This window comes from Belonocnema kinseyi, chromosome 9 (assembly GCF_010883055.1).
Source record: "Belonocnema kinseyi isolate 2016_QV_RU_SX_M_011 chromosome 9, B_treatae_v1, whole genome shotgun sequence".
In the NCBI taxonomy this organism is placed as follows: Eukaryota; Metazoa; Arthropoda; class Insecta; order Hymenoptera; family Cynipidae; genus Belonocnema; species Belonocnema kinseyi.
This window is the reverse complement of record NC_046665.1, coordinates 49,948,180-49,969,374: the sequence shown is the minus strand read 5'-3', so window position 1 is coordinate 49,969,374 and position 21,195 is coordinate 49,948,180. Positions and strand designations below refer to the sequence as shown.

General features: G+C 34.7%; 1 protein-coding gene across 1 annotated transcript in view; it reads left to right on the top strand.

The window, feature by feature from the left end:
* LOC117179812 (calcium and integrin-binding protein 1-like) overlaps positions 1-5,815 on the top strand; it is a 22,463-nt gene extending 16,648 nt beyond the window's left edge. The window contains exon 4 of the mRNA XM_033371940.1: positions 5,337-5,815. Coding sequence (XP_033227831.1) covers positions 5,337-5,467 — 131 coding nt within the window. The 3' untranslated portion in view covers positions 5,468-5,815. The remainder of the gene's footprint in view (positions 1-5,336) is intronic.
* The last annotated feature ends 15,380 nt before the right edge of the window (positions 5,816-21,195 follow it).

Sequence of the window (21,195 nt, the reverse complement as noted above, 5' to 3'; positions counted from 1 at the left end):
TGGTGAAGGTGCTGTCCTGGAAACGTAGCAGGGCTAAAGAAGAAATATGAGGATTTCTGGAGGTGCAGCGAACTCTGATGTGAGTGCCAGCTTAAGGGCTCACCTTAACTCTGGGGGCCCTATTTTCCGGGTTTATTGTATATCCAGGAATTTTATGTTGTGGGCCTCGTAGAGACGTGGATAGAGAGAAAGAAAAGGGAGCGAATAGAAGCAAGGCTGTCAAGGGGGTGTAGGTAGAGGCTCTAGGAGGCGGTCAGAGTGAGGATAAAAGGAAGGGCTTGTGGAGGAATTATAAAGGGGGTCAGGGATGAATTAGAGAAAGAAGTTCGTAAAGGAAGGGAGGGGAGAGCGAGCAAATGAAGGCAATGAAGATACCAGAGGTTACGTATAAGTTTGTGAGAGTGTACAATAGGTATGGGATAGAAATAATTACAAAAAAAGTGGAAGACTTGCTAGGCGAAAAAGAAGAGGGTATGGTGGTACTGGAGGAGAAATTTCTTATGCGAGGATGGGGAGAGAAGGGGGCCTTTACAGGAAAGGAGAAATTTTTGAAGGGATGTCAAAGAATAAGATAATAAATAGGGGGAGATTCTAAGGCACTGAATGGAGGATAAAAGTTAGGTGGTGGTGAATAGTGTGGTGACAGAGGCTGAAGACAAAGAATACACATAGGTAAGTAAGGTAGGGTTATCATTTATAGACTATGTGGTGATGAATATGCAAGGGTAGGAAGAAACAGAGAGATTTGCTTTAGAAGAGCAAGTAGAATCAGATTATCAGCTATTATAGCTGTGGATAATAAAGGAGAGCGGCAAACGACAAGGTGGTAAATCAATTTCGATGAGAGAGAGAGGCTGAACTGAACGAGGGAAGAGTTAGAGAAGTACTGGGAGCAGTTAGGGAAGGTGCGCTTTGAAGAGAAGTCGGTGGAAGATAGATGGCAGGATTTGAAAAAGAAAGTGAAAGTATTTGTACAAGAGAAGGTATTACAAAAAAAAAGAACGAAGGAATGCTGTAGCCTTAATCTTAATGGGATAGGGAATGTAAGAAAATGTGAAAAGGAAGTACGAGAAGTAGAAACAGTGAACTGCGAAAAGGGAGGAGTGCGTATAAATCAGAAAGGGGTTAGTTTTGATGTGTAAGAAGTAAGAACAGAAATAAGAGACAGATCTGAAAGAGGAGTTGGGAAGTGTTAAGACAGAGGGGGATATGAAGAAGATAATAAATAGGTTTAGAAAGCCTCGAGTGGGAATAAGCGAGCAGATAGGGACTGAAGAGTGGAGAGAGTTTTTTAAAGAATCGTTTTAGGGTTCACATTCACGGAAGAAAGCTGATTAGAGTAGCAGAACTAGGGAGGCAGAGGGAAAGGGGTTGAATTACGAGGAGAGAGAAACAGTTAAAAAATTAATTTTCAACAGAAAATGAAACGAATTTTCAACAATATATTTAAATTGTTAACCAAAGAGATGAATCTTCAACAAGAAGATGAATTTTTAACAAAGTAGTTGAAAAGGAATTCAATTCAAAAGGAAATCAAAGGAATTGAACTTTCAACTAAATAGTAAAATTTTGAACCAAACAAGGTAAAATATTTTTTATCCTAGAATAAAACTATAATACTATTTTTTTTAAAAATGTCCTAATAGCATTTGTGAAAACCGGAAATCGTCAAATTAATTTCAAGCCCCACGAGTGCTAAAGCTAATAAGATAACTAGTAAATGGCTGATAAAACACTCGCGGAAAATAGTCGACTGATATTTCAAATAATTTATTTACATTAACTGATGATTGAAAAGAGTTTATTGAATTATTGGAACGCTTCCGTCTCAATAATGATCTGGCACTGAAATACCGACAGCCAATTAGTCACCGTTATCTGATCAATTGATTGGATAATTACGTAATTTATCGCACGTTGAAAAAATACGATTGCTGCACGTTCAATGACAATCAACTTGAACTAAAGTTAGATTAAGCATTGCACTTGTCCAATGAAGCTCTTCAGCTGATTTATTTTCATATTTATGCTTTGCGTAAAATGATTTTGTTACTAAAGCTTTTAATTCTCATTGTAAATTTCTTATTTATAATTAATGCCTCTTTTTAATAAATTAAACTAAACAGGTAGCTCTTTATTATCTTAAGAACAATTCAATTAGAAGAATTTTTATTTTATTGTGTAATTGAATTCAGAGCAATAATGTTCTCTTCTGATGATTAGAATTATTGGTAATAGTACGAAAAATTACATTGTGGCATTACAAACAAATAGAAAAAAAATTCAAAAAATGTCTTACCCCTGAGAAAGTCAATGGAAAATTATCAGATTTTTAATTTTTTGTCTATCGAAATTTATTCTATTTTTTATTAGGTAAAGTTTACGGAATTAAATAACCTTAAATGGAAAAAATATGGAAATAATTTTTTCATAAAGATATGATGCTTCAAAAAAATGAGGAACATTGCGCGCTTGCATACCTAAAGATGCCACGAAAAGTTTTCATTTTTCTATTTTGTTCATTCTTTTTTTGAAATACTAAAGAAATATGTACACATTTTTAAGTTTTAAATGAAAAACTTTTTCTATAATTAAATTTGTTTAAACTATTCTTAGTTTATCCTTGTTTTATGAAACTACACTTTTTTCTCGTGTTCTCGCTTTTTGAACATAATTGATAGAACACAATACGAAAATCTAACTATTCTTGTTTAAAAGTTAATTTGTTTGGTTGAAAATTCGATCATTCTATTTTTTGTTGAAAATTCTACCATTTTATTTCTTGGTTAAAAAATAAGCCATTTGTTTAAAACATCAAATTTTTGTTAAAAGTATCACAGTTTGTGTTAACTATTTTCTTGAAATTTGTTTTTCTTAAGATTCAGCATTTTAGTTGAAATTTCATCCACTTTTTTGAGAATCTAATAACATTGCTAAAAATTCGTTTATTTCTTGTTGAAAATTAGTTATTTTAAAAATTCATGTATTTTTCGGAAATTTAATTTAATTTTGTTTGAGGATTCAACTATTTTGTTGAAAATTCTTCTTTTTAGTTGAATTCAACTATTTTCTATTGAACATTAGAATCTATTTTGTTGAAATATTAACTACCAGATGTTCTTTTAAAAGTAATAATTATTATTTATTTTTATTAGTCAACTATTTGATTTAAAGTTGAACTACTTTGTAAACAAAAATTTTTTGTAGAAGATTCATAATTTTAGTTGAAAATTAAACCATTCCAGTATTTGCTTAGAATTAATCATATTTGGTTAACATTTCTTTGTTGAAAATTAAATTATTTTGTTACGAATTGATTTTCTTCGTTCGATATTTATCTGTGGGTAAAAATTTAGTTATGCTGTTTAAAATTTGTTTCTTTTTTAGTTGAAAGATTATTTTTGAATCTTGAATTTTATCTATTCAATTTTTTTTTATCAAAACTGACCACTTTCAGCTGACATTAAACTATTTGGTTGAAAATTCAAGTACAGCTTTAATTACAAACTTGAAATTTTAACTATTACATTTTTAGTTAATAATTAATCTTTTTTGGATAAAAACTCATCTTCTTGCTGAAAAATTTAACTAATTGGTTCAGAACTCATTTTTTGCATATTCATAATTTTAGTTCAAGATTCATCTCTTTGGTTGAGAATTAAAGATTTTTTTCGTATTTTTTTTTTAATTTCACTTTTTTTATTTAAAATTAAAATTTTTGGTTAAAATGTCAACTATTAAATTTTTATTGAGAATTCATCTTTTTGAATTGAACATTTAACTATTTGGATAAAATTTAAATTACTTCGTTAAAAATGTTTTTTCTTTATTTAAGATTTATCTCTTTGCTTAAAAGTTTAACCTTTTTTTTAACTGTCGTTTCCAAAGTACATTTTTCTGAAAATTATGCAGAAATTTATGAAAAAATTCGTCTTTTTGGTGGAAAATTAATCTTCTGTGTTGAAATTTTGTCTTTTTTGTTTAAAAATGCAACAATTTGGTTGAAAATTAATCATTTCTTGTATAAATGACGCAGTAAATGCATATCGAAAGTAATATTTAGAAAAAGGCAGTTTCCAAATATTTAAACAATCCATAAGTATCTTTTATCTCGAACTTATAACCTAATTGTTTAATAAATAATCATTTCAACCATTTTTTATTTACGTTATAGAGCGTTATTTTTCAGAAAATTTTAGAAATTTTCAGAAATTTTAACATGCATTAACTGAGTCTTTAATTCAAGAAAATAATAACAGTTCACAATTTAGGTTAGAAAAAATGGTTTAATCAAACAAAAATTGTTCAATCGATTGCCGAACATTTAAAAAAACTACTTAAAAATAATATTTAGATTTTAAATCATAATATTAAATGAATATTTATTATTTCTTTGATACTAATATTTAAATATTTATATTTACGATTCACCAATTGTTTCACTAATTTCAGAAAATACTAAGTTCTCACGATTTATCAGAAATAAATTATTAAAATTTAAATTATTTAAACAATTGCAAAATATGTTGAAGGAAAAGTATTTTTTTACATTTGTCAATTAAGAATATAGAAAAATAGCAACTTTATACGTTTTACAAGAAAATAAATTGTTTAAACGATGAATAATTGTTCAAACAAATTGAAAATTATATAAAAATTTTTGCAAACTTGTCACTTCTGTAATTAACAGGCGTCTTACATAAAACTGCTTTTTTTCCTTTTTTAGGGCATTTTCCGCGAACAATACAATGGAGCTGGGGGATCAAAATTACAAATTATTGTATGTAAATTATTCCTTAAAAAATCTTTAAGAAAGGACTAAACTTTAATTTACAAGAAGTTAATAACAAGTACTTTTTTATTATTTTCAAAAACTGCAAACAAATTTTGCGGCATCGACAACAACATTTTTTTTTTAATTTAATAGGTAAAAATTTGGATTATAATTACTGATGGTGGTTATGATTAATTTTCATTGTTTTAAAATATCAAACAAAAAATCGAAGAAGAAAACTACCCTCTTCAGTTTTTGTCACCTAACAATATTTTTTAGTACAAATTTTTGTATCGATATAGCAATTAATAGCTAAAAAGCAAATTCTTACTTTTTTAACACTGATTTATGTTGAATGTGCTTTCTCAATTTTTTTTTCAAACTAAAAATTAAAATAATAATTGAAGGATAGTGTTATGGTATGCTACCCTTCAATTATTATTTTTTATTAAAAAAAATTGGCAACTCAAATAAGTAGTACAAAAATATAATTCGAAATACTTTATTCAGGTGATTCGTCATTTAAATAATTACTAACTTCTCATTTCTCTATATTCTGCAGGCTCTCAAAGAGTTGGATCTCGTTCAAGCTGGATGCATTTCACCACAAGGGTTCGAACACAACGTCTCCAGACTACCGGAATTTACTCCCACATTTCGATTTATGCCCTAATTAAAGAATTAGTAATTTAAAAATTAAAAAGAAACATACGTTAAGTTTAAAACAGAATTACGATCCCTGAGCCGGTACCTCTGGAAATTTTTCAATGTACCTTTACCGAGGTTCTGGTGGTTTGGAACCCACCTTAAGCTGTAGGTCCCCCCATTGTATACTTGACTGCAACCCAGTCCGTCAATGATGGGGTAAAAGCCAGCCTTCATCCAATATTTCTGGACAGACTACTCTCATCAGATCACTTGATTGCATTATAAAAATGCGTCTGTGACTGATGATATATACCGGAACAGCCTCGTGCAAAAATGATCAAATAAAAATCCAACTCTACCCAAAAATGCCTTCGGCATATTGGGCAGTCTTAGCCTGTGACAACATTTCATCACAGAAATATTTTTTTATAACAATAAAACAATATAATATATTCTGTTATAAAATAAATAATAAATAAATAATAAAATAATATAAAATAATAATAATTCATGTACCTTTACTGAGGTTCTGGTGGTTCGGAACCCACCTTAATCTGTAGGTCCCCTCATCGTGAACTTGACTGCAACCCAGTTCGTCAATGATGGGGTAAAAACCAGACTTTGTCCAATATGTCTGGGCAGACTGCTCTCATCAGATCACTTGATTGCATTATAAAAATGCGTCCGTGACTGATGATATATACCGGGACAGCCCCGTGCAAAAATAATCAAATAAAAATCTAACTCTAACCAAAAATGCCTTCGACATATTGGGCAGTATAAGCCTGTGACAACATTTCAACACAGAAATGTTTTTTAGAATAATAATAATATTTTTATATATTTATTTTTATATTTTTATTATAAAAATTCGTCCGTGATTGATGATATATACCGGGACAAGAACCTCGGTGGCTCAGTTGGTTAGACGCTCGGACTTCACCTAAGAGGTCCGGGGTTCGGTCCCTGAGCCGGTACCTCTGGACATTTTTCTATGTGTCTTTACCAAGGTTCTGATGGTTCGGAACCCACCTTAATCTGTAAGTCCCCCCCATCGTTTACTTGACTGCAACCCACTCCGTCAATGATGAGATAAAACCAGGCTTTATCCAATATGTCGGGGAACACTGCTCTCATCAGATCACTTGATTGCATTATAAAAATGCGTCCGTGATTAATGATATGTACCGGGACGGGCCCGTGTTAAGTAATCAAATAAAATCCAACCTCAAACCAAAAATGCTTTCGAAATGTTGGGCAGTTACCATCTTAATCCTGTGAGAACATTGCCCTTGCAATTTTTTTAATAATAATAATTGATTTATATAATAAGCGCTAGCTATTTGCAGCCAACCAGCTCGGCAGAAATACCGTGGGAGAGCACCATTTAGGATATCACAATGAAAGAGGAATTGGTGCGACTCAATTACGAAAATTCGAAGTTTGAAACGAAAATGGAAAAAGGATACAATTTAAGAACAAAATTTGCTGCTAAGTATCCTAATATACAAAAAGTCGCACTAAGAGATCTTATCGCTAAGGTGAAGCACAGCAGGACTAATCTACATGTTACAGAAGACCGAGCAATAGATATTAAAAAACAGGTTGATTTGGAATGGAAAAACGAGGGCAGTGAACATCAGTTAGAGAAAGCTGCGTCAAACGGTCAAGCAGGAGCAGTTGATGTTCTTCCTTAACCTATTGATGATCCAACCCCACCACATCATCCAGAGGTGGATGACCTTAAACAACCAGAGGCAGAAGCAAAGGTTCAGCAACCGAAAAAGCGACGAGAATGGATATACCATATGAACAGAGATGTTATGCACCTTTATTTTTTGACAGAGAAGGTGGGTAAAGTGTGAGGAGAGAACATCATAGACTCTTCTTACTTAAGTACCCAGAGCTAGCCACAAAAATAAATAAGCAGTATCTGGCAGACCAAAAACGCTCAATATATGTAAACAAACTGCTTTCGGCAGTTGAAATAGCTGCTATCAAAATGGTAGCGGAACGGCAGCTTCGTAGCACAAACTGCGTTAGAGGTGCAAACTCTTGTATACTGTGCAGCTGTGGCAACCGTTAGAACGTTGGGCCGGAAAACTAGGCCTACAAATGCAGTTTTGTCCCAGCAAGGGATCGAGATCCACCATGGAAGATCAGATTGAATATAGATGTCAGCAAAGTAAGGTGCAAATTGTGTCGATTAACTCAATATAAAAAAGGAAATAGGACCAGAAAGCTGATGAACCATGTTACTAAAATCATCCACCCTCGGCACATCGAAACATTAACACCAGCAATATTGGATGATATTTTAGACTCTCGAAGATATAGACTTGATGTTCTTACTGCCAGACTGCGTCGGTACAAGAAAAGAAATGCACAAAGGCAACAAAATCAAAACTTTCAGACAGATGAAAGAAGGTTCTATCGTGAACTGAGAGTAAGGTCAAATAACCACCAAGGCACCGAAGTCCCTCAATTGGAAGAGATGACTAACTACTGGTCGGGTGTTTGGGGAAAAATGAACAGATGCAATTTGGACACTACGTAGTTCAAACTGGAGGAAGCAAGGGCAAGCTATATCCCTGAAATGCATCTGAAAAACATCACAGCTTTATATGTTTCAGCGGTCTTGAAAAGGGCAAGTAATTAGAAATCTCCAGGTCCGGACATAGTGCACTACTCCTGGTACAAGTACCTGACAACTGTGCGTCTTGCGTTGGCTAGGTGTTTTCAGAAGATCATTGAACACCCAGATCTGATGCCAGGTTTTATTATTCCAGGGTACTACGTATATGATACCAAAATAACCAGACTTTCGACCGATATCCTGTCTTCCAACAATTTATAAATGTCTTACAGCTATCATTGCAGATAAGATATATTCTCATTGCGACAAGAATGACATTCTTACAGAAGAACAAAAAGGATGTTGTAAAAACTCACGAGGCTGTAAAGATCTAGTCACTATAGACGCTGTTGCCATGACTCGAGCTCGTAAGCATCAAAGGAACTTACACATGGCATACATTGACTACAAGCAAGCGTTTCCTTCCGTGCTGCATGACTATTTGCTTGAAGTCTTAAGGCTTTACAAAATCTGCCCACGCATAATTGACTTTCTAAGCCATGCGATGAGTCTCTGAGGTACACGAATCAAGTATTTTGATCATGGACAATCAAGGATGAATAGATCAATACGCTTTACGAAGGGTATATTTTAAGGACACTCCTTCAGCGCACTATGATTCTGTTTAGCGTTGAATTCATTGAACCAAACACTAAACAGCATGTCTCGTGGGTTCAGAATTCATGATAATGAGGATGGTCATCAAGTGACTCACCTTCTTTACATGGATGACCTGAAGCTTTACGCTAGGTCAGCCCAGAAACTGCAGCAAGTGATCGATGTCACAAAGCAGTTTTCCAATGATATCCACATGGAGTTCAGACTAGATAAATGCAGAACAGTGCATTTAATGAGAGGGGAACTAGATACCGCAGAGTTAGAGAAGGAGTTCGAAAATGACATCGAGGCAATGGCTGCAGGCGAATCATAAATATCCGGGTATTCTTGAATTTAAGGGTATTCAGCATACGATAGTTAAGACAAGCCTAACGACTGCCTTCACTACGAGACTCAGATTGATTATGATGAGTTTTCTCAACTCGGCTAACAAAATCAGGGCGATGAACACATATGCCATCCCTGTCCTCACGTACTCCTTCGGGCTCATAAAATGGTCTAACACCGACCTTGAAAAGTTAAACAGAATTGTTCTTGTAGAAATGACGAAGCACCGAATGCACCACAGAAATTCAGCGATTGAAAGGGTAGGTCTACCACGACATTGAGGGAGTAGGGGCGTTGTAGATGTCAAAAAACTGTGTGAGACAAAGTTATACAGTTGCGAGACTATTTTAACAGCAAACGAAATGTTGCACTTTACAGTACCATCTTCAGGGATGGGCATGTATAATACATCACGTATATAATATGGTTTTCGACATGTATATTAATTACTACGTGTATTACGTCCTTAGTTTTCTACAAATAAATTTTACATTTGATCACGTGACTATATGGACGGGATTTTTGAATTATTTTCTCTAAAAATACCCAGTTGCCTTATAGAAATAACTAATATTAAGCAATTAATTCGGTATTCGTAATTATTTATCACATTCCTAAACAAATTACCTAAAAAATAATACTAATATACGTGTTTATTGTCCTTCATAATCTGCAACGTTTTCGAGCATGTAGTACTTCGAGTGTAATTAATCTTTTGCGCTCGAAATTAATGGTTTCCCACGGTTTCCCCTCTTGAAATGTTTTTTACACTTATTCTTAACATTTGTATTCTTAAAATTAAAATTAAATCGATTGAACAGCTTTATAAGAGGTTATGTCAATTATTCAAATCTGTCAAATGCAGTCCCGCCCAAGCAAATAACGTTCGCCATCTTTGATATGTATTATACATAGTTTTCAACCATTTTCTACGTATATTACGTCGTTTATGTATTATACGTAGAAAACCTCGAGTGACATGTAACAACCCATCTCTGACCATCTTTCAAGCGGATCTTGACTACACTCCCTTAAATTTGTCCTCAGATGGGGCCTTGAATATCAGGGCAGAAACCATTGAGGAGTGAGAAATACAATGGAGGCAGAAAGCATCCATGGCGAGCACCCCAACACGTTAGATCAAAATGAAGTGGATAGTGAGGCATCTAATATTTGTTTAAGAAAGGGTGTTCTGTATCCAGAGACGGAAGAATTCGTCATTGCAATACAGGACAAGATTGTCAGCACCAGAAATGATCGCAAACACGTGTTACATCAAGACTTGGTTGACCGGTGCCGATTATGTAGAGATACCAACGAATCGATTGAGCACATTACTGATGGCTTCGCGTAATGGCTCAGAGAGAATATACGCATAGACATAATGATGGAGCGGGCTATATACATCAACAACTTGCCCTAAACCTAGGACTCTTGAATGAATGGGTGCCCTTCTATGGATACATTCCAATGCCCGTTTTAGAAAGCGAAGATTACTTATTATATTGGGATGTTACTATCCAAACGGATCATTACATCCGGGCCGATCGACCTGACATCGTGATTCGAGAAAAAAAAAGATGGAAGAATATCGACATTGCTTGTCCGCTTAACCGAGATTTGCAGTCAACCTATACAACCAAGATCCACAAGTATAGCGAGTTAAGGCATGAAGTAAAGACCATATGGAGGAATGTTAATCATGCATCTAGTCATCCCATTGTAATGTGCACGCAAGATGCACTGAACATCTTGAACATTTAGGAGTCAGTAGGGTATAGGCAGCAGCTCAGAAGGCGGGTTTATTAAACAGCTAACGAATTGTAAGAAACTTTCTTGACGATCAGGAAACGAGCGACTAAAAACCCGTGGAGTGTCAGATGGTACCTCTAAGAAAGCATCCCGAGGTGCTTTTGTCACTTCCAACGCTCGTGGCCGCTCGTAATTGTATACCTACAACATCATCGCAGGAGGTTTCAAGCATCGTATTAAATTATTTGAATTAACTTATAACATTCTAATCTCATCAGTCACTCGACTTAGTCCGTGGCTATGATGTATAACCAAGTTGACCTGAGTAAAAGTTTAATAAAACATATAATAAAATAACAATGAATATGTTTTCTGGACTTTGGAATACAGAATTTAACTTATTTAGTTCTAGAAACATAGAATGGACTCAAAATAGTCGACGTTATTTATAATAAATTTTTCGAAGCACAATCTTACAAAACAGATTTGTATATTAACCATATGAAAGGGCCCATTTTTAAAAATGTTTATAAATTTGTGACCTTGGCCTAACTACAAAAAGTATAAGTTTTATGAACTCGATTAAATTTAAAATTACTTTTTTAACATTTAAACTTACTTATAAAGTTTATACATTATATTATGCTAAAAGTTAAATATTTCAACATAAATTCGATGAAATTTTTAAAATTTTATAGATTTTAAACATCAGAAAGTTTCAACTCAAAAATGTTTGGAATAATTTTCAGATACCAAAGAGATTCTTTTTAGTCATAATTAGGCTGAAATAAAAAAGGCAATGAAGATATAAAATTATCGACACTTAGATGAAATATTTGCTGTTTTTTATATATTTTTAACTGAAATAGTTAAATTTCCAACCAAGAAGATTAATTTTACAAAAAAGATTTATTTCCATCAAAATACATGAATTTTTAACTGAAAAAGATCAATTGTCAATAAAAAATTAAATAGCTAAATTTCTAGTTCAAAAAGTAGATGCTGAACCAAAGAGGTACATTTTAAAGTAAAAAGATGATATATATATATATATTCAATTGCAATAGTTACATTTTAATTTTAAAACAAAAGAATTTTAAACCCAAAAAAAAAGTAATTTTGAAGGCTATAATAAAATCTATAAAATCATGAATCTTTCACTAGAATATTTAAATTTTCAATCGAAATGATTCATTTTCAAACAAGTAGATTGTATACTAAAACATATAAATTTTCTACTAATAAAGATAATTTTTTAACAAGAATTCAATAGTTAAATTTTAAGTTAGACTGTTGGTTCTCGCGCTTCGCGCTCGATAATATATTTATCTGGCGCTCCGCACTCGGTCTTTGTATATTGCTTACACTTGTGCACAGATTTTTCTAAACTTAAAGTCAAAACATCGACAACAGTAATTTAGTGATAGTGACTTTTTTTTGTTAAAGCTCCTTCGGCTTTAACGAATACATTCTCATCACATATCTCGTTCTTCGCACTCGAATTTGTGTCTCAACTTTTATATCATTTCCATAAATGTATATTATTACAATTCATAACATGCATTTATATTAAAACAGACGTAGTTACATTGTCTCTTTAAAAAAAATGCGCATTCTTTAAAAAAGTTTGTTATTAAACATTTTACTGCAACATCTGCCGGTTTTCCAAAAACTCCATTTTATTTTTACGATTTAAACGTAGCACATACGATCAAAACACCAGCCTAACCTTTTTTCAACTTCTAAATTAAATCCCTACTTTAGTGACCAACAAAACTTCGATTCACGAGAGTTTGGGGGCGGGGGTTGGAGGCGGTTAGTTTCAATCAAGAGTCAAAGCTGGTTAGTGTTTTATGCTGAGAATTTCAAAACACCTTCAGGAGCGTTGTGTTAGATGGGGGTTCATATGATCTCATTTTCACATTCCCAGCAACATTCCATTTTTAGTTCAAAGAAACGTACAGCCCACAAATATTAAGCGATTTGAACAAAAAAAATTTGAAAAAAGCTGTTAAGATTTCTAAGAGAGTTGTCAAGCATGATTTTTCAATTAGGTTTTCAATTTTTTATAAATAAACAAACAAATATGATGAAAAAATGGCCATTTTATCTATCTGACGTTCACAGTGCTTCTCAATTTGTCATAAGAACAACCGAAGGGTTTCACCGGGAGTGGGTGCTAATCGAGAAAATTGCACCCGCTCCCAGCGAAATCGCGGTAAAATTATAATTATTTAATTATAATTATTATATTAAAGGACGAAATATTTAATAAACAAATTATTTTTTGAAAGACATTTTATGAACAAATGCAGTAATCAGGCATTTCTCGACCGAAAATTTTTTTTCCGATGTAAATTTTTTTTCATTCGGAACTTTATGATATTTGTAGCAAAATTCATAATTTTTTAATCTTATGATCTTTTAAACAAATGCATTATTCGGGCATTTGTCGAAAGAAAAATTCGGTTTCTTCAATGCGAATATTTTTAAATGGGAATAAGATTAAATTTGTTTTTAAAAATATATAAAATTTATCAATCCATTATGAATTTTGCTGAAATCATCACGAACTTCCCAATTAAAACGACTGAAATCGAAAAAACTAATTTTTCCGTTAACAGATGCCCGAAAAATGCATTTGTTTATTAACTTTGTGTTTAAAAATCATAAAATGTGTCAACTCATCATGAATGTTGCCGAATTTATTATGAAGATCCCAATTAAAAGTCTGATATTGAAACAAAAAAGAATTGTTTCGTCCATAGATGGCCTAATAATGAATTTGTTTATTAAATTTGTATTTAAAAAATCTTGAAATTGATACAAAAATTATTAAATTTGCTGATATTGTCATGAAGTTCCCAACTGAAAAGACTGCCAGTGAAAAAACCGAATTTTTCTCTCGACAAGCGCCCAAATAAAGCATTTTTTATTAGATTTGTTTACAAAATCATAAGATTAATCAACAAATTATGAATTTTAGTAAAATTATCATAAATTTCCGAATTGAAAAAATGACATAAAAAGAAGACGAATATTTCTGTCGAAAAATTCCTGATTACTGCATTTCCCGTGCAGAAATTTCGATCTAGCCCCGATAGGGGCCAGACCAGTCCAGATTGGGTCCTGATCGGGAATCCTGGTCGGGGCCAGATCGCGTATGAAACACACGCCCAGATCGGGGCCAAGTCGGGGCACCCGATGGGGAAACCCGATCGGTACACAATCAGTCTCAATATAATCCATTCGTGAATTTCACGAATGGAGATTTAATATGAGTGAAATCGAAACTATCGAATGGTCCTCTGCTTTCGAAGGCCACCTTAATATTTTGAATATCCCATTAAGTTATTTTAATTTAAAATTAAAGTACGACATGCACGAAAAGAAGAGGTTTCAGACTACAAAATTTAATTATACTTTTGAGAAACGTAAGATTATTGTAGTTAGTATCAGTTTCGAGGAAAAGGTTATTTTTTTATGAAAAAAATGGATGATAAGCAGAAATATTTTAATTAACAATTTTAATTTATTGAAAAAAAATTTTTTCTATAAAACTTCTTAACAAATAAGAAAAACTTTCTTCGCAAAAAGATTCCATACAACTTGACATTTTCGAATGCTTCCAAAGAAAATCAGCGGGAAATAACCTATGATTTACGATTTATTAACATTTTATTGTAAAGAAGTTCAATTTTCTGTCAATTGCATTACTTCTTGAGAAATTCGGAAAGGTGGTTGTAGATAAGATTTTCGCCGAAAAATTAAGCTATCATTTATTCTATCGTTTTATTTTTTCAAGTCTGTTAAGAAGCAATATAGAGCAAACAACTTTTAAACAAAAATGAGAAGTTTTGAATTAAATATTTCTGGTTATTTCAAATAATATTTACAGAATATCCATTTAATTAATTTTTATTGTTAATTATTAATTTCGACCTAATGGACATTTTTACAAGTTGAAATTTCATTGTTTATAATAAAAAAAGAAGAATAACTTTGTGTAACATCTTAAACTTCGCGCGAAACCAATTAGATGCCGAATGCAACGCATGCGCATTTGAGAGATAAAGTTCCGAATAGGTAAACGTGACGATTTCCTTCACACGGCGTATATTTATGTATTTTGACGCGCTGATTACGAAAATGATAGTGAAAATTGGCGACTAGGCGACTAGATCCTGCCCCCGCGACGCGTGGGGAAAGGGTCAGGGATGTGACCTTACATTCTTTCTGTGACCAGTCACAGGGGTGCCTTCCCGCCCCCCATGACGCGTGGGAAAAGGGACAGGGGTGTGACCTTACATTATTTCTGTGACCAGTCACAGGGGTGCCTTCCCACCCCCCATGACACGTTGGAAAGGTGGTCATGTCTGTACTATGTTATTTTTGTGACCAGTCATTGGGATGCCGGATTTTTTTGCGTTTATCTCAGCCAATACATAAATTTTCGCAAAACGTTTCTATAAAAGTTGTAGATCTTATCGAAATACACATTTCTTATTTGACACATTTTTTCTACGAGTAATAGTTTCCGAGAGAATCACAGATATATCTGATGAAATGTCACAAATTTACAAATTTCAATGCAATTAGCGACAGGTTTTTCTCCACCATCCGCGCTCATAGTACTTAAGGGCGTGTATTTCTTGCTTGCAATATTATTTTTGAGGTTTTCTTCTCTTGAGCCCTCGTCAAGATGGATAAAACATATAATATTTTTAGTTTATCTAAGATTCTTTAAGAAAAAGAAACAACTCTTCAGTGGTATCGACCAATCGAATTAATCCCGTCTGAACGATTTTGCTCAAAACATAAGAAGAAGATGACTCTTGTGGAGTCTGAACATGTTTGCGAATCCTTCCTTTGTTATAAAATACACAAATATCGTCACAGTATTACCGTTGCAGAAAGCACGTGGTTTGAGAGGTGCCGCATTTCTGCAGCGGGCTGTATGCTCATTGCGTATTTTTTTGCGTTAAATTTCAATTTTGAACAAACGATCCGGGAAAGCGGCATTATAAACAATCAATCGATTTCTCGAGAAACAGTTTCAGACCGCTTCTCATTTTGTAGAGAAGTCTGCATGCTTGCTCTTGACAGCAACTTCGAAGAGGATGGTCGCATCGGCGGTGTCGGTGAAGTTGTTGAAATCGATGAGTGCAAAATCGGCCGTCGAAAATACGAGCGAGAACGTGTAGTAGAAGGATCATGGATTCTCAGAATAATCCACAGAGGACATTCCTACATGATCATGGATTTGTCCACAAAACTGTGAATAATTTCGGATAATGTGTGGATCCCGATTCCGGAGCACACACACAAAACATTGAGTCATCTTGGCGGTGGATGCGACGATTTCTCTCACGAGGAGGAGTGCGTAAGAGCAACATTTCAGAGCATCTCTGCGAATTTTTGTGACGGCGACGCGTAAAGAAAATAGTTGCTGATCCGTTTAAAGAATTAATTACTAACATAAAAGCATATTACCCTGGCCACTAAATATACTCAGCAGACTATTATAAAAAAACTTATAAGGAGTATACACTCAAGACAATAAATAGAATATACTCAGAATTTCTAATTAAAATAAATTAAAATATATATAAAAATCATAAAAGTAAAAAAAAACAATTAAAAAATACAAAAAAATGCTTTTCAAAACACTCGAACCTTCCCATGGTAAAAAGCGTGAGTAGGTACCAACCCGAAACCAATGGAGAATGCTCATTGTTTTTTTTTCATAAAAATCGAGATATCACTAATTTTCTTGGAAGCTATCACTCGTAGAAAAAAATGTGTTGCACAAAAAATGTGTATTTTTGTACGATCTACAACTTTTATTCGAAATATTTTGCGATATTTTTCATATTGGCTGAGATAAACGCAAAAAACCATATTTTTTATGGTTTTTTCGCAATTTCACCATGAAAAACGCCCAGTCGCCAATTTTCACTATCATTTTCGTAATCAGAGCGTCAAAATACATAAGTGTACGCAGTGTGAAGGAAATCGTCACGTTCACCTATTCGGAACTGCACCTCAGTTGAGTAACTAGCTCTTGTTGGAATCCCTACACAATTGGCATTTTGCATTTTGATTGTACTACTTGATTCTGAAATTCATATTATGAAAATTTGTCCTTAATGTATGTCCGTAATGAATTTATTATTAATACAGAATCAAAGTTTCAATAACAGAATCGACTGTATCACATATTTTATTCTCATCATCTTAAAACATTACAATTTTGTGCATACTGCAATCCATTTCTCGTCAATATATTTGATAATTCTAACTCTACATTAAATCGAATAACCTTGAATTTATAAATAATAATTGAAAACAACAGATCTTGATAAATTTCATCATATAATAATATTTGACTCATCTAATGGTAAATATACTGATTTTACCTAAAACAATTTAATTAATTATTAATGTAAGTGAGGTTAGGTTTCAATGAGCCCGCAGAGTGTAATTACTTACTCTAATCTTCCTCGCGCAGGTTTCGAGGCATACTGGTTGGTGTTTGATGCCTCCGAACACGTGGCTTACTCGCATTATGCATTTTTAATCATTGATAGAATATTATAAACGAGTAGTATGTATACAAATTTCACTGCACTATCAAAAAACATGAAGCAGCACTAGTTCTGCGAGCGCATAGAGATGGCGTTTCAGTAGGAAATCGGTCTGGCCCGGTGGGGCCCAGGTATGGGCTGCAGAATTCTACCGATCAGGGCCAGATCGGGAAATCCGATCGGGGCCAGATCGGTATTAAGTTTGAAATCGGGCGAATTCTGCACGGTTTGTACTTGAAAAAATGTGTATTTATAGAAAATCGTAGAAAACATGTTTTTAACAAATAACTTGTTGATAACAAAGTTTTTTTTAATTTGTCTAATATTGGAATATCCTTAACTAATGATATTTTATGCAACTCAAGCGGTTTCAACTATTATCATGTCAACTAGAAAAAAGGCCATTCTTCCGTCATATTTGTTAATCTAAAAAAAAAATTGAAAACCTAATTCAAAAATGGGGCCGGAAAACTCTTTAAGATATCTTATTACCTTTTGTTCCCATTTTTTTGTCGAAATTGGAAAAGATCTGTGGGCTGTACATTATTCTGAACCAAACCAGTCATTTTTCTTCCCAATGTTCTGTTGTTTGTTTGAATCGTGAAAAATTGCATTAAAGTTGTGATGAGAATGTGCCCACGCAGCGAGCTGATTTTTTATTGTTAATATCGTGTTTCACGATTAAAACACAAAATACAGATGCTATCGAAAAGTTATCCATAACAAATTTGTAGATCTTTTTGAAATGCAGAATTTTTCATCAGTCATCTTTTCACCCATTTTAACATTTTAACCGCAAAATGTAATTTTTTTATTTTCCATTCTTTTTTTATTGTCAAAATTTGAATTTTCAATTTTTTAAGAAAAATCAAAAAGATGTTTAAACAATCTTATGGGGCGTTGGAAAAGAAACATTTTTCTTCTCTTGACTCATTTTCATATCATGCGTTACTTGACATAAAATGTTGATTTTCGTGCATTTTTTGACATTTTTTAATGCTGTAACTGTGGTAAATTTTGGTTTTATAAAAAAAGGCATTAGAATAAATTGTTCGTCTGATTGAGTGCTATGAATATTAGGCTGGGGCGAAAAACCAACATTGTACGTCCAGGAAACTCCTGGGTGCGGAAAAGTGTCCCAGTCCAATCCGAAACTCAGCGCACTCTGAAATTTTGAAATCGGATAATATCTTCAGTCTGTTCTCTGAGAGTGAAATCTCGAAATTTCACTAAAAAGCACTAAAATTTAAGGTTTTGCAAAAATGGGCTTAAAATCGATACCGATGCCTTCTAAGGGTGACTTTACGATGAAAAGTCATCAGAGGTTACTTAGAGGTCCGGACCGAGTCGCCAAAGTCACCCCATGCCAATCCTTATGGAGGGGGAAATGACTCAAAATTGCGTATTTTCGAGTAAAACGCTTAAATAATTGTTCCAGGCGAGCGTCTGTGCCACCTCTACACTGAAGCTGGTCCCCCCCCCCCCCCCCCCCCCCGGTCGCCGGTCTCCTTCTCCCTTCCCCCTCCCCTTTCCTCTGGTCCAGCGTTGCGGAGAATTGTCAGAACCTGTCAATGGCTCGTACTGTCGGCTCACGCCTAATGTTCGTTCACTCGCAGGTGCTAGTTGACGCTGTCGTTATAGTTTCTTCTTCTCATTGTCTCGTCGTTGGTTCTTCTGGTGGTAGAGATTCTGGTTCTGCCTGTACTCTCCTCTTTGGCTTGTATGCCACAGCATGTCGAAATTCGCAAAGAGAGACTTTGTGCAGTACCCTATATTTGGTCTTCTAAAAGATTTTGGTCCGAAAGTTTTGCCAACGAGGACTGACGTTCTGCGATGTTGCCAGGAGGTTCGAAGGCAAAAGGGCTGTCTTTCAGAAAAAGACAAGGAGCCTTCGTTCGGAGACATTGCCGACGAAGTCCGTTCCAAACTAATAGTTATTTGGGAATCTGCTTCTATACCAACGGTCTGAAAGCAGCGCATTAAGGAATGTCTCACAAATCCTCATAAAAAATACACTACGTTGAAAAATTCATTGAAGAGTAAAACAACTTCTCAAAGTAATAAGGATGAGAAAATCGCCGCCTTCAAAGAGCACTGCTCTGAATTATTTAACATAGCCACTTGCAAGTGCGTTGACTTGTCTAGGTGCTCCTGTCCCAAGGAAAAGAAGGTTCCAGCCGTAGAGCATGCCTTCTATCTTGACCAAAGAGGTAAAAGACTTATGGGAATCGCCAGCGTAGATGTCTCTGAAACAAAAAAAATACATAAGAGAGCAGAACGTAAAGCAAAAAGAGGCAGACTTGAACGGGGAGAGGGTGGGGAAAGCGTTCCTACTGCATCGGCCTCCACATCTTCCTCTACGATTGAAATGGATATATATTTAGATTCCTTCTTTGAGGAAGGTGAAGGTGATAATCCTCCTCCTCAACTTAAGGTAAAGGTTGATGCTTCTACCGATGATGACGATTTTCACGATATACCAAGCAGACTTGTGCAGAGAAAATCATCGCAGGCCAGACTTGTCTTATCTGAAGCAGCAGTAGTTGCTCAAAGATACGGTATAAGTCAACGGGCTGCGGCACATTTAAGCTCGTCTGTACTCATCGCTGCCAATCGAGCAGGTATGAACTGCCCGGATATTTCTCAAAAAGTACCTGAGTGTCTAGTGATAGATAAAAGTAAGATAAGGCGCGAGAAAATTAAAATAGGCTCCAAGTTGAAGGAGGAATCACGCCATGAGGATTCTATTCGTGTCTTATACTTTGATAGTCGGAAAGACGAAACACTGACAGCCTCCGGATTTATTAACGAGGAACACATATCTTTGGTGGCCGAACCAGGTTCTAAATACGTAAGCCATGTCGTCACACCATCGAGCCATGCACAAGATGAGTGTGATTCTATTTATAATTACGTAACAACAGAACTAAATCGAGGCTTCAATGCAGTGGTAGTCGTGGGCTGTAACGGTACAAATACAAATACGGGCTGGAAGGAAGGAATTATTCGTCTACTAGAGGAACAACTTGATCGTCCCTTGCAATGGGTTGTCTATTACATTTCAATGAGCTACCGTTCAGAAGTCTTTTCGTATTTATTGACGGACCTACCTCTGGTCCGAACAAATACTTAGGGCCAATAGGGAGACAACTTCCTTCTTCTGAGACCCTCGATGTTGTAAAGTTTAAACAAGTTGAGTGTGACTTACCTGAGATTGAGCCCACTCATCTCAGCTTAGATCAAAGGTATCTTTATGAGATATCAGATGCCATACGGTTCGGAGCGTGCTCTCCTGAGCTGGCCTCCCGGAAGCTAGGCCCCATCAACATGGCTCGCTAGCTAACAACTGCAAATAGAATTCGGAGATTACACATATCAACAAACAGACCCACAAACAAACTGCAAGTATTAGTTGAATACTTACTCACAGTATACATGCCTCAGTTGTTCCACATCAGACGGGATAAGTCTATCGCTGATGTGAGTCGGCACCTCTTCAAAGCAATCAAATTGACAAGGTTTTTTCTCCTGAAGTACCGAAATATGGTAAACACTTCCATTCAGACATGTTTCACTTACCATACCTCCAGTTTTAATTCCTATAACAGAGGATGAACTTACCGCTAAGCTATCTATGGCCGATGGCTTGGTACCAGACTGGGACTTTACATCTTTCCCTTGTCACACAGTAGCGGTGGAAGGAACTGTTAGACTGGTAACAGAGGTGTCCAGACAAGGCATCGGTCCCGAGGCTCCGGACCGACAGATACGCGCCACACTTCTTTCTCGAAAGACTGTCAACTTATTTGACACTAAGAATGACTTTGTGGGTGTAATTAATGACTCTGAGACTT